Below are 14,578 nucleotides of genomic sequence, written 5' to 3' on the forward strand. Positions count from 1 at the left end.
CAGGACTCTTTTTTTTTTTTTTTTTTTTTAAGCTATGGGGGAGACTACTTGTAGAACAGCTTACTATAAGAATCTAAAAAGGCATCAACCTTGAGATGCATCTTTTGAGGAAGGGTGGGCCATCTTCCTCTTCATACATAATTCACAGAAGAAGAAAATGGATTCTACAATAGCTGGAGAACGGGAAGAGGGAATAAATGACTCCTCTTTTAGGGCTCACTTCACTCCATTTTTGATAGATTTATAGCAGGTAGCTTACACAGTATAAGGAATCTCACTCAGCCTGGCTCTGCGACAGAGTTTGTACCATTCAACAGTGGAAGATCAACTCCCAAAACCACTCAACTCTTCAATGAACTTCTAACTGTGACCTTAAATTAAAAAAGGAAGGAGGGAAGAGGAAAGAGACAAGGTTCTCAACTGAGCCTTTACTGATCTTCATTTACTTTAAGACCTCATCCCTTTAGTAAATAGTGACACAAATTAATCTTCTCGTTCAGAGAACTCAGATGCTTAATGTTTTACTCGTTGTGCAGGGTATCTACTGTGACATACTGTTCAGTGCAGTGCCACTGAAAACAATGCAACCTCTAGTAGGAATTAGAGGCAAATTGGAAATAAACTACTTCAAAGCAACTGGTAGGAACCTGAAAATAACAATGTGAATGACACAATTTGTCTTCTCAACACGGATCTAACATGCACGAGAGATAAATGCACATGTTTAAGCCACGTTCTGTGAGAAAAAAGGAAAGCTTTAAACGAAGTCTTCAGATCATTACTGACAAATGACAAGCAACGCGGACCTCCACATTTAATATACTGGGCCTTCCTATTCCAAAGCATTCCCTGCTTTCTGGTCGAGGAACCGGAGCCGGGTCCCAGTGACGGTCCTGGGGAGCCCTCTAGTGCTTTCCCCCAGCTATTTAACAACGATTCACAGATCCACTTCTTTTAAGGGAACTGTTAAGGCAGAAAGAACTGTTAACCTTTTGCTATTTAAATCCCCATATTTGAGGGCTTTGCCATTATTTTTAAAACACTCAGATGAACTTCTAAGAAATTATATATATGATGGTGGCCAAACAAGATGTTTCATTTGGCCCTAGCCTAGGTAAAAATGCTACAATCCTTTTTCCCTACCTCTTCTGGGTATGCCATGAAGCATCGTATCAAACCAAAGGCTGAGTACAGGTGTACAACTCTGTTACAGACAAGCATAAAGCTTGTACATAATTCATTTCCCCCCTTCCAGTCTCGTTATCTGAAAACAACTCTTCCCATGCAGAGAGAAACCAGAAACTTACACTTTTGTTTCAGTACATGTGAGTAGTTAGGCTAATAAATCACAGGGAAAATAGTTAATTCAGAACACAGTTCAGAGGTGAATCCCACCTGCTTCATTACTAGCCCATAAACTGGGGGTTTCTTTATAACGTTCCCATTGTGCTTGTTATTCTAGCATTGAGAAAGCAGGAAGCGACAGAGAGAACATAAGAACATCCATGCTGGGTGAGGCCAAAGGTCTCATCTAGTCCAGTATCCTGTGTCTGACTATGGTCAACAGTTCAGGCTTGTGGAAAAAAGAAAAGAAAATGACAAGTTTAGAGTAATGCTTCTTCCAGTGTGCTCTGCCGGCTTCTGCTGCTGTTTGCCTCAGGGATTTCATCACTCAAGTCTCTGTCTGCATCTGTCTGTTCAATACTCCTCAACGGATTCTTCTCTGATTAATTTATCCAAATAGTTTTCTAAAATCACTTTGGTCCTCTTAATACATCATGGCAGTAAGTTCCACATCCCAATCAGGTACTGTGGAAAAAAGTTTCTTTAACTTTTTTTTAATCCGTTGCCTAATCATTTTCCAAATGCCTCTTCCTTGCCATTCACAACTTTGTATACTTCTCCTGAGCTGAAGCTACTCCATACTTTTACTCCTTGTTACTATTTCATAGTTCAAATACATGCATCTTGGAAACCACACGTTTCCAAGGGCTTTGTGGTATGTTCCTACCTTAGAAAGACTCTCTGTTTCCTAAGAGAAAGAAATACAAAGACATTATAAAAAAATATAGAGCAGAAGCAGCCATTTTAGCGGTAACTAGATAATTACATATATCACCAAAAGAGAAGTATTTCCAGAAGACCATATAGAAAGAAAATTGGGAGTAACTCTTTGAAGCGTACTTGAGTGCACTAATCCTTCCCTGTACACATGTGGGATCTGCTTTCCAGCTGCAGTGTCTGACTAAAATATGAGTGGCCAAGAGAGCTGTAAAAGTAGCAAAGGATCAGTTCAAACTGGCCCCACTTCTTTTTTTATTCCTCCGAGATACATCTCTAGTTACAGATGGCCTAATGTATCTCGGAGGAATAAACTAACTAGAGATGTAAATTTCTGGAAATGTGTGAAAGGAAGAAAGAAGTCCAAGTTTCTTTCCTCCTTCTTTTTGGGGTTGAGTGCTTTTGTTTGTTTTTTTAGATTAAAAAAAAAAGCAAAAAAGCAAAAAAAAAGCATGTTTTAGGAGAAACTGAAATATTAGTAGTAATTAGTTACTCCTTTAAAAAAAGGAAACATATTACCTGTAATTTATATAAAGCATAGGAAGCAGTACTAGATATATTCACAAAATAATATATGTTGTTTATTTACAAGTGACAAATGTAGCTACTATTAAAATCCAGCTACTATTAAAATGCCAGCACATGTAACTAAGTTTTGCCTGTGGCCACAATTTAAAAGAAATGGAACGGAGTAGAGGAAGCTGTTTAAAAACAGTAAGACTCAGTATTAACGATTTACTGTCTTTGAGTCATATGGGTTCAACTTAGGCAATTATATAGAGAACATTACAATGCAAATACATAAGAAACTAATATTTGTAGGGAAAAGGTTTAGGAAACAAATGAAAAATCACTGGCCTATTCATTACAATGTAGTTTACAAAGCAAAATTTTAAAAACCAAAATGGAGTTTGACCTATAGGGCATAAGTTTCTAAGAAACTTCATTTGAAATACTTACTAGTACTAGTTAACTAAAGCCTGAAGTCGAGCATTAATTATTTTAAATGAGACACAGTCCTGACTAGAATAAATTTTAATCATAAGCCTAGTCCCAAATCTAATCTCAGTGTTAACCCAAATTTGGCAACCTCTTCCAACTCCACACCTACCCAGATAGCTAGTATATGTCAATCATCCTAGCTAACTCTCTCCTAGATAATTCTTTTCCATCTAGCTGGTATACCAACTTCCCTGGTACTTCATTGACTAGCATAAACCCTAATTTTTAACTGAATTCCAATGAAATGTATCAATTGTTGGGACCTGAAAGCTATTTTAAGCAGAATATCCCAATGTTCCAGTCTAGTAAGACTTTTGGGCATAGCAATAAATCTAGATAAACAGTCTCTAATGAGCTAAACTCTAATTATTATCCCAGTCCTAGCATTAGCTAGAGACACCAAATTTCATGAGAATAGAGGCTTCCTCTCTGATCTTCTCATCAGGAGAAAAGAAAGAAGAGAGGTTAAAAAAATCTTTACTAATTTTCTTTTCACTGTAAGTCTATAAACTTCCTTAAAAGAAGTATCTAAAGGAAGTATTTGAAAAATAAGTTATTAGAAGATAATATAAAGTTTTTAAATATAGTTATGAAATAAACAATACAATTTAAATTTTAAAAAATACAGAAAATATTAAAAATGGCTGGGTTGCCACACTGATAATTTAAGCTGACATCATGTCAACACTTTCTAAATATGCAAAATCAAATACTGAAAATATAAAATCATCAGTTGAAAACTAAGAAACAAAACGGCAAGTCACACCAAGGTAGCTTAAGTCTTATTAGGTACCTTTTCTGACTGATGTTGTAGTACTTACACAGAACAGCTCAAATTTTTACATAAAAAGGCTTGAACAATGAGCATAGATGTAAAGAATGTATGTGGTGATATCAACATGTCTGGTAAAAGAATTATGGACAACACAAAATTTGGCCTGTGGTATACTATACTATAATTGTCTACAATTACATCTTTTGAAACACAATATACTTTAAGGAGTTTCCATGGAAGGAGTCAGTTGCAGCAATAATTTAATTTTAAATATTGTTCTGAACATTCTTCTCCTCTTATAAGAAAATGCTTTCACACTTTTTGTTTCTTCACGGGGGAGATGAAGAAACAGAAAGAAAAAGACTGATTTTTGAGCTCCTCATTCTCATTTCCCAAGCTCACATCTCCTTTGTGACAACCAAGCATTTCATTACATCAGCTGCTATCTGAGCATGCTTCTAATAATAATAATAATTATAGGCATATTCATTTTTAGCAGACATTGTGATCATGAACCTTCTTCAGTGGTCTGCTCCTTTAAGAGAGTAGGATTTAGACAGTACAGGTCCTAGAAATCAGAAAAACAGTTTCAAAGGGACTATAGAAACATGCATATAACTAGTAGAAGAGAAGAACTGCAGACTGAAAAAAAAAGTCATTCATAAGAAAATTAGTTTGGAGCTGTTTATGTGTAATTCACCTGTTCAAGGCTATTAGTGGGAAAATAAGCAAACAGTAAAAAACTGTCATCAAGAAGCCAGATAGAATTCATGCATGAAGTAGGATTAGATCATTGCCCTCTGTAGTCAGCAGTCAGAGAAGGCCTCTCCTTTGCTGCTTAGCTATTCAGAGTGGTTATACATTTTTTCATCTTTCATGGCAGAACTGCTGTTCTGAAGAAAGCTACAGCTAAATTAGCAGATTTATGTTTGACATATAGTCACCAAATTTATAAGACAAAACAAAACAAAGAAAACGGAAGTGAGCAGGGCCATTATTTGGAGAAGCTGGAAGTGGTTACTTCGTTTACTGAAAAGCAGAAGGGAACGCTGGTAAAATCAAGCACAGGCGCAGGGAGCAGGAGGGAGACATGAAGTGTCACACTGCGAGGGAAACGAGATAGGAAAGAGCTGAGGAAACTGGTATTGGAAGCTGGAGTAGGGGAGATGAGGAAACAAGAAGGTATTGCAATGGGAAAAAGCACTGGAAAAGCACTTGGAAGGAATCAGAAGGAAACTCACAATAGTCTGCGTAACTCATTTGAAAGTCATAGCAATCACAAAGCCCAAATCTATCCAAAATTAGGCTTCACTTCTTTGAATACATACTTGTTGTAGACTTGCTATTGTTACTCAAATTACTTAAATTATTTTTATTTTGATTTCTGGGCATAGCTGCAGCTCAAGATATATTTGAACGGTGTCTAAAACCACACCCTAAAAAAAAAAAATTCTCAAAGCAGAACTCCTCTCCCAGCAGCTTATCAAGATAGCCAGTTCAACTCCTTCCCCTTAGTACAAGGGGAGAACAATTCAAAAGGGCTCTGGGAAGCAAATATTTGATTTAGGGGTGGGCATTCAAGAAAACTTGGATGAATACAGCTTCCCTCCCCCCCACAAGAAAGCAAAGTAAATTCAGTAACTATAGTTTCTAATTCACATGTAAGATTGACTGTGATACTGTGAGAGTCTTTCAGATATTAGTAGATCATGCCAAGATTGTGGTTAGTGACTTCTATCATCTTAAAAAAAGAAAAAAAAAAAAAGAAAAAAAAAAGAAAAAAATATTATGGCATAATGTTGCAAGCCAAGATTTATCATCCGACAATATAAATGTTGACAAAAAAGTCAGTCAAACTAAAAGGTTTTCTAAACCTTTCCCTCCCTGCCTTCTCCCCACCCTCCTAACCCAAAAGAGGTTCCTAGGGAGACATATACACTTAGAAACATACTTACCAAGGCAAGTATAAAGACCCTGACTTATCCATGCTAGTATAGCAAGAGTGATAAGATCTCCAAAACTTGCTGCTATAGGAGTGGCAACGTTGTCAGGATTAATACCAGTCTTCTTTGATCCAACAATAACTCCAACCATTATTATACCTAGATTCAACAAAGACGACAGTACAGTAACCATATCTACTGTTGTAACTCCACAGAAAATTCCAAGATAATGGCAATTTCAAACTTGATAAATACGAAATCAGTGCTTTTGTCCCAGGATGAGTGTTCTTCCCACCTGACTGATGTCTGTATTTTTAAGTTTTAGCCATTTTTAAAAATGAGGTTATAGACTAAAAAAATACAGTAAGCACAGCAAAAAAAAAAATCAAGAAAATCTACTGTTTCCACAGAAAATTCCAAGATAAGATTAAGACATCTGATATTGTGAAAGATTTTCAGTCTTCAGTCTAGCACCAAACATCAAGAAGCTACATCATAAATTAAAACCAAGACAATATATAAAAATGTTACTTGCTACACAGTAAAAGAATTTTAAATTAGGGATATTGGTTTCTGTTTTTTTCCTATAAACAGCAACACTACCTTTTTAAGAGGCATTTCCCTGCAGAATGCAAGTGGCTACTAAAAATAAAATTCACATTGTTATTAACAGTCTTTGGCATAACCTGAGTAATTTCCCTCTCATCAAATAATACATATAAGAGTTTCAACTGTGTATACTATCTTTTATGTTAAAGAATTTTTGAAAAATTGGTATTATAATTTTCACATATTTTAGCAATATTATGTATTGTAGGCTACATTAGGAGTTCACTTTCAGAGAAACTGCCTAAAGAGTTACACTCCATGAAATTCTCAAAAGACAGAACTGAAATGATCCTGCAGGATCACAATATTTCAAAAGCACCTGTTTCACATGTTGGAGGATGAAGCTTAGAAAGCAATTTGCTGTGCTGGCTCATCACCAGATAACAACAAAAGTTTCTCTTCGTGTCCAAATTATGTATGAGAAGTGGAAAAAATGCAGTCATATTCCCCAGTTCTCTTGCTGCTCTTAATTCTGCACATGATCAAACTCAATGGCTTTGTAGTCACTAAAAAAAGTGTGTGCTCTTAGTTCCATGCAAAACTTTAACAATTTTGTAATTTTCACATAAGTAAGCATACCAAATTAGTAAAAAAAGGAAGTTAAACACTTTACTTGACTTACTATTATTAAGTACTGACTATTAACTACTGACTATGTATTTTCATTAAGAATATGTCACAAGTAGAGGCACTTTTTTTTTCCCCCCTTCATGTCCATTAAGGACCTTCTTTTATGGTTAAATGTTTCCTGACAAATGGGAAGAGAAGATTAAATTCATCACACCATATGGCTCCAGACAGACATTGGCACTGTTTGTAGAGGGGGACCTGAACTTGGCCCAAATCCTTCACATAACAAGCCAATTTGTTCACTTCAGATACATAGCAGAACACAAAACTAACAAATATGCAGCATGGACAACCAGGGAGTTTGGATTCAGCTGAGCTAACAACCAGGCCCACTTGAGCTTAGTTACAAATAAGTTCTACCTCTTTAGTACTAAGAATATATTTTGTACATTAATGAATATAGAAAGCAGGGGAAAAAAGTTCTCCATCATATTAGGCAAAATCTAAAAATCATACTTTTTGTTTTAGATATGCTCAGGAGGTCATGCAAATCAAACCTTTTCAAAGAATATGACAGGAGAGGAATGCAATATGCAGGCCTGTATGGAAATTGCAAAAGGGCGTCCTACCCTCAGCTGTGTTTCAGACATATTACACCTTACTGGATGTAAATTTTTAAGGATTAGCAACATAATATACATTCATCACCCACAGAAAACTAAATAACTGTAAAAAGTAACATATATACTCCTTTTACCTTGTAAAAGAGAAGCTATGAAGGCGGTTGCTACACTGCTAGAACACAGAAGGATTGAATGATCAAAGCGGTATTTGCCTTCTGGAATCCAGCCCAGTATAACTGCTGCCACTGCTGCCAGAAAACCAACCACTGTTGCCTGAACCTGGAAAAGAAAAAGATGGTGAAAAATTCTTAAAATAATTGATAGACTTAAAAGGACTACAGAATAATTTTCTGTTATTCTTTCCTCCTATCTACATTTATTTGCAAGGTGTAAAGGGAAGATGCTCATCCATTTTGTAGAGATGATGATAACCTTGGATGATCAAGGAGAAGAATCTTATGCCAGCAGAAAAGGCTTTACCAGCATTTCAGAGGCTCAAGAATAACAAAAGTAAAATCAGGGAAAAGAGCTGAGGATTTGCCAGGATCCAAAGCTGAAATGCCTAAAGAGGCTCCTAAGGCCACTTAAAACAGTGAAGTCACAGGATAAACATTTCACCTATTTTTTGAGCATGTTGTATTATAACATATGAACATGAAATAGTTCTTAATCTTAAGAAATAGTTGCTTTGGAGGACAAACATTCCTCAAATGACCCAGCTATTTAAAATACTGTTTATTGTCCAAAAGCTCCATCACATACTTCCTTTAAACATTGAATCCAACGCAAATACAGTACTGAAAACATTTGAGAGGTCAAATTTAAAAGGTTTTGCCAAACCTGAAATTTTTCTCTAATCATGCTCAGATCCTCTCTCGGAAAAATTAAAAAGGAATTTTTTTTTGTGTACCCTTGGTACAGTCACAAAGAATACTTTACCTCTTCTTCTGATAAATATAAGCTCATATTGTTTTAGAGAACTACACTGTTCAAAAAAAAAAATCAGTCATGCAAACATTATATGTTAAGTATGAGCCAATATAGTAAAGCTGGTTTCCCATTAACACTGTCCATCTCCATACTTACCAATGTTTATGATGGTCTTTTTCAGTAACTTCAAAAGGCTTGAACAATGAGCATAGATGTAAAGAATGTATGTGGTGATATCAACATGTCTGGTAAAAGAATTATGGACAACACAAAATTTGGCCTGTGGTATACTATACTATAATTGTCTACAATTACATCTTTTGAAACACAATATACTTTAAATAGTTTCCATGGAAGGAGTCAGTTGCAGCAATAATTTAATTTTAAATATTGTTCTGAACATTCTTCTCCTCTTATAAGAAAATGCTTTCACACTTTTTGTTTCTTCACGGGGGAGATGAAGAAACAGAAAGAAAAAGACTGATTTTTGAGTTCCTCATTCTCATTTCCCAAGCTCACATCTCCTTTGTGACAACCAAGCATTTCATTACATCAGCTGCTATCTGAGCATGCTTCTAATAATAATAATAATTATAGGCATATTCATTTTTAGCAGACATTGTGATCATGAACCTTCTTCAGTGGTCTGCTCCTTTAAGAGAGTAGGATTTAGACAGTACAGGTCCTAGAAATCAGAAAAACAGTTTCAAAGGGACTATAGAAACATGCACATAACTAGTAGAAGAGAAGAACTGCAGACTGAAAAAAAAAGTCATTCATAAGAAAATTAGTTTGGAGCTGTTTATGTGTAATTCACCTGTTCAAGGCTATTAGTGGGAAAATAAGCAAACAGTAAAAAACTGTCATCAAGAAGCCAGATAGAATTCATGCATGAAGTAGGATTAGATCATTGCCCTCTGTAGTCAGCAGTCAGAGAAGGCCTCTCCTTTGCTGCTTAGCTATTCAGAGTGGTTATACATTTTTTCATCTTTCATGGCAGAACTGCTGTTCTGAAGAAAGCTACAGCTAAATTAGCAGATTTATGTTTGACATATAGTCACCAAATTTATAAGACAAAACAAAACAAAGAAAACGGAAGTGAGCAGGGCCATTATTTGGAGAAGCTGGAAGTGGTTACTTCGTTTACTGAAAAGCAGAAGGGAACGCTGGTAAAATCAAGCACAGGCGCAGGGAGCAGGAGGGAGACATGAAGTGTCACACTGCGAGGGAAACGAGATAGGAAAGAGCTGAGGAAACTGGTATTGGAAGCTGGAGTAGGGGAGATGAGGAAACAAGAAGGTATTGCAATGGGAAAAAGCACTGGAAAAGCACTTGGAAGGAATCAGAAGGAAACTCACAATAGTCTGCGTAACTCATTTGAAAGTCATAGCAATCACAAAGCCCAAATCTATCCAAAATTAGGCTTCACTTCTTTGAATACATACTTGTTGTAGACTTGCTATTGTTACTCAAATTACTTAAATTATTTTTATTTTGATTTCTGGGCATAGCTGCAGCTCAAGATATATTTGAACGGTGTCTAAAACCACACCCTAAAAAAAAAAAATTCTCAAAGCAGAACTCCTCTCCCAGCAGCTTATCAAGATAGCCAGTTCAACTCCTTCCCCTTAGTACAAGGGGAGAACAATTCAAAAGGGCTCTGGGAAGCAAATATTTGATTTAGGGGTGGGCATTCAAGAAAACTTGGATGAATACAGCTTCCCTCCCCCCCACAAGAAAGCAAAGTAAATTCAGTAACTATAGTTTCTAATTCACATGTAAGATTGACTGTGATACTGTGAGAGTCTTTCAGATATTAGTAGATCATGCCAAGATTGTGGTTAGTGACTTCTATCATCTTAAAAAAAGAAAAAAAAAAAAGAAAAAAAAAAGAAAAAAAAATATTATGGCATAATGTTGCAAGCCAAGATTTATCATCCGACAATATAAATGTTGACAAAAAAGTCAGTCAAACTAAAAGGTTTTCTAAACCTTTCCCTCCCTGCCTTCTCCCCACCCTCCTAACCCAAAAGAGGTTCCTAGGGAGACATATACACTTAGAAACATACTTACCAAGGCAAGTATAAAGACCCTGACTTATCCATGCTAGTATAGCAAGAGTGATAAGATCTCCAAAACTTGCTGCTATAGGAGTGGCAACGTTGTCAGGATTAATACCAGTCTTCTTTGATCCAACAATAACTCCAACCATTATTATACCTAGATTCAACAAAGACGACAGTACAGTAACCATATCTACTGTTGTAACTCCACAGAAAATTCCAAGATAATGGCAATTTCAAACTTGATAAATACGAAATCAGTGCTTTTGTCCCAGGATGAGTGTTCTTCCCACCTGACTGATGTCTGTATTTTTAAGTTTTAGCCATTTTTAAAAATGAGGTTATAGACTAAAAAAATACAGTAAGCACACCAAAAAAAAAAATCAAGAACCTTCTGTACAATAAACTATTTTGCTTATGATTAGAATTTGCACTATTGATATTATAAATCAGCCATTTCCTGAAGAAAAAGATATGCAGTGTATTATTTCTACACCCTCTTAACTTTAGCTGACTGAAATTTAAATTACACTAGGCTGAAAACAACATAAGATTAAATACTTTGACATCTGATATTGTGAAAGATTTTCAGTCATGGACTTAGCACCAAACATCAAGAAGCTACATCATAAATTAAAACCAAGACAATATATAAAAATGTTACTTGCTACACAGTAAAAGAATTTTAAATTAGGGATATTGGTTTCTGTTTTTTTCCTATAAACAGCAACACTACCTTTTTAAGAGGCATTTCCCTGCAGAATGCAAGTGGCTACTAAAAATAAAATTCACATTGTTATTAACAGTCTTTGGCATAACCTGAGTAATTTCCCTCTCATCAAATAATACATATAAGAGTTTCAACTGTGTATACTATCTTTTATGTTAAAGAATTTTTGAAAAATTGGTATTATAATTTTCACATATTTTAGCAATATTATGTATTGTAGGCTACATTAGGAGTTCACTTTCAGAGAAACTGCCTAAAGAGTTACACTCCATGAAATTCTCAAAAGACAGAACTGAAATGATCCTGCAGGATCACAATATTTCAAAAGCACCTGTTTCACATGTTGGAGGATGAAGCTTAGAAAGCAATTTGCTGTGCTGGCTCATCACCAGATAACAACAAAAGTTTCTCTTCGTGTCCAAATTATGTATGAGAAGTGGAAAAAATGCAGTCATATTCCCCAGTTCTCTTGCTGCTCTTAATTCTGCACATGATCAAACTCAATGGCTTTGTAGTCACTAAAAAAAGTGTGTGCTCTTAGTTCCATGCAAAACTTTAACAATTTTGTAATTTTCACATAAGTAAGCATACCAAATTAGTAAAAAAAGGAAGTTAAACACTTTACTTGACTTACTATTATTAAGTACTGACTATTAACTACTGACTATGTATTTTCATTAAGAATATGTCACAAGTAGAGGCACTTTTTTTTTCCCCCCTTCATGTCCATTAAGGACCTTCTTTTATGGTTAAATGTTTCCTGACAAATGGGAAGAGAAGATTAAATTCATCACACCATATGGCTCCAGACAGACATTGGCACTGTTTGTAGAGGGGGACCTGAACTTGGCCCAAATCCTTCACATAACAAGCCAATTTGTTCACTTCAGATACATAGCAGAACACAAAACTAACAAATATGCAGCATGGACAACCAGGGAGTTTGGATTCAGCTGAGCTAACAACCAGGCCCACTTGAGCTTAGTTACAAATAAGTTCTACCTCTTTAGTACTAAGAATATATTTTGTACATTAATGAATATAGAAAGCAGGGGAAAAAAGTTCTCCATCATATTAGGCAAAATCTAAAAATCATACTTTTTGTTTTAGATATGCTCAGGAGGTCATGCAAATCAAACCTTTTCAAAGAATATGACAGGAGAGGAATGCAATATGCAGGCCTGTATGGAAATTGCAAAAGGGCGTCCTACCCTCAGCTGTGTTTCAGACATATTACACCTTACTGGATGTAAATTTTTAAGGATTAGCAACATAATATACATTCATCACCCACAGAAAACTAAATAACTGTAAAAAGTAACATATATACTCCTTTTACCTTGTAAAAGAGAAGCTATGAAGGCGGTTGCTACACTGCTAGAACACAGAAGGATTGAATGATCAAAGCGGTATTTGCCTTCTGGAATCCAGCCCAGCATAACTGCTGCCACTGCTGCCAGAAAACCAACCACTGTTGCCTGAACCTGGAAAAGAAAAAGATGGTGAAAAATTCTTAAAATAATTGATAGACTTAAAAGGACTACAGAATAATTTTCTGTTATTCTTTCCTCCTATCTACATTTATTTGCAAGGTGTAAAGGGAAGATGCTCATCCATTTTGTAGAGATGATGATAACCTTGGATGATCAAGGAGAAGAATCTTATGCCAGCAGAAAAGGCTTTACCAGCATTTCAGAGGCTCAAGAATAACAAAAGTAAAATCAGGGAAAAGAGCTGAGGATTTGCCAGGATCCAAAGCTGAAATGCCTAAAGAGGCTCCTAAGGCCACTTAAAACAGTGAAGTCACAGGATAAACATTTCACCTATTTTTTGAGCATGTTGTATTATAACATATGAACATGAAATAGTTCTTAATCTTAAGAAATAGTTGCTTTGGAGGACAAACATTCCTCAAATGACCCAGCTATTTAAAATACTGTTTATTGTCCAAAAGCTCCATCACATACTTCCTTTAAACATTGAATCCAACGCAAATACAGTACTGAAAACATTTGAGAGGTCAAATTTAAAAGGTTTTGCCAAACCTGAAATTTTTCTCTAATCATGCTCAGATCCTCTCTCGGAAAAATTAAAAAGGAATTTTTTTTTGTGTACCCTTGGTACAGTCACAAAGAATACTTTACCTCTTCTTCTGATAAATATAAGCTCATATTGGTTTAGAGAACTACACTGTTCAAAAAAAAAAATCAGTCATGCAAACATTATATGTTAAGTATGAGCCAATATAGTAAAGCTGGTTTCCCATTAACACTGTTCATCTCCATACTTACCAATGTTTATGATGGTCTTTTTCAGTAACTTTGCCCACTTACAAGAGTTAATCAAGTAAGTCCATTATATTTACCTGTTTTAAGGCCAAATTGCCAATTATTAGGTTCCATTTCTCAATGGGAGAATCCATTTTTCCAATATTTACCTGTCAAAATTACAGAAGAATTTCAGACATTTGGGTTTAAAATTGTATTACTTGAAAATGCACTAACAAGGCAGTAACCCACAAATAATTCAACTTATACAAAAATAGAGACATTTTGAAAGCAAGTTAAAACCAAGCTATGCTTTTATCAAGTCAAGCACTGCTGTTGATTTTAAATTGTACTTACAGTATCTATCCAAAAGTGGCTAAACTTGAAGTTTTACATGGTAACTTGTTTAACGTTAGCTTACTGTGCAAGACATACTAGCCACCTTACACTCCAGGAATGTCCAAGCACCACCAGTGATTAGATCAGTGGCTGGAAAGGAAACTTACCAGTGTTCGGTCACTTTAGACTGAACTTGTTTCTCTGGCCCGTAAATTCTATGAGCCAATAGAAAAATGTGTAGATATGTGTGTGGACACACACTCTCATGCAAGTGTGTTAATCGATTGCAATGAAACTACCCGCATAGAGAAACTGCAAGTGCTTACAAAAGATCAGAAAACCACATCTAATACTGTTTAGTATTCTAACTTTTCATTTATACAATACAGCTAGAGACTTATGATGCTGTAAATGATGTAAGTCCAGTCCTAAGGCAGTAGCTGGAAAGACAGCAAACAAATTATTCTAAGAAATGAAAAAGTACATACATACTCTTTTATAATTTATTTCCTACTTTTACTTATTTTTTTGAGTTAGAGGACAAGATCTGATGAACAGTACATACCACTGCAGTATGACTATTTAAAATAACTTCCTTTTTGAGATAATTTTTTACATGTTGAGCATAAATTTCAGTTTTTCCCCATAGAATACTAATTTATAAGA

The 14,578-nt window shown here is 35.4% G+C and overlaps 1 protein-coding gene across 1 annotated transcript in view; it reads right to left on the reverse strand.

Annotated features, from left to right (window-relative positions):
• SLC41A2 (solute carrier family 41 member 2) overlaps nt 1–14,578 on the reverse strand; it is a 55,337-nt gene that overhangs the window by 31,572 nt on the left and 9,187 nt on the right. Inside the window, exons 3-5 of the mRNA XM_009288389.1 lie at nt 13,672–13,743; nt 7,718–7,862; nt 5,794–5,940 (exon numbers count right to left, since the gene is read on the reverse strand). Coding sequence (XP_009286664.1) covers nt 5,794–5,940; nt 7,718–7,862; nt 13,672–13,743 — 364 coding nt within the window. The remainder of the gene's footprint in view (nt 1–5,793; nt 5,941–7,717; nt 7,863–13,671; nt 13,744–14,578) is intronic.

The sequence above is a fragment of the Aptenodytes forsteri genome, unplaced genomic scaffold, assembly GCF_000699145.1.
Source record: "Aptenodytes forsteri isolate BGI_AS27 unplaced genomic scaffold, ASM69914v1 Scaffold56, whole genome shotgun sequence".
Classification (NCBI taxonomy): Eukaryota; Metazoa; Chordata; class Aves; order Sphenisciformes; family Spheniscidae; genus Aptenodytes; species Aptenodytes forsteri.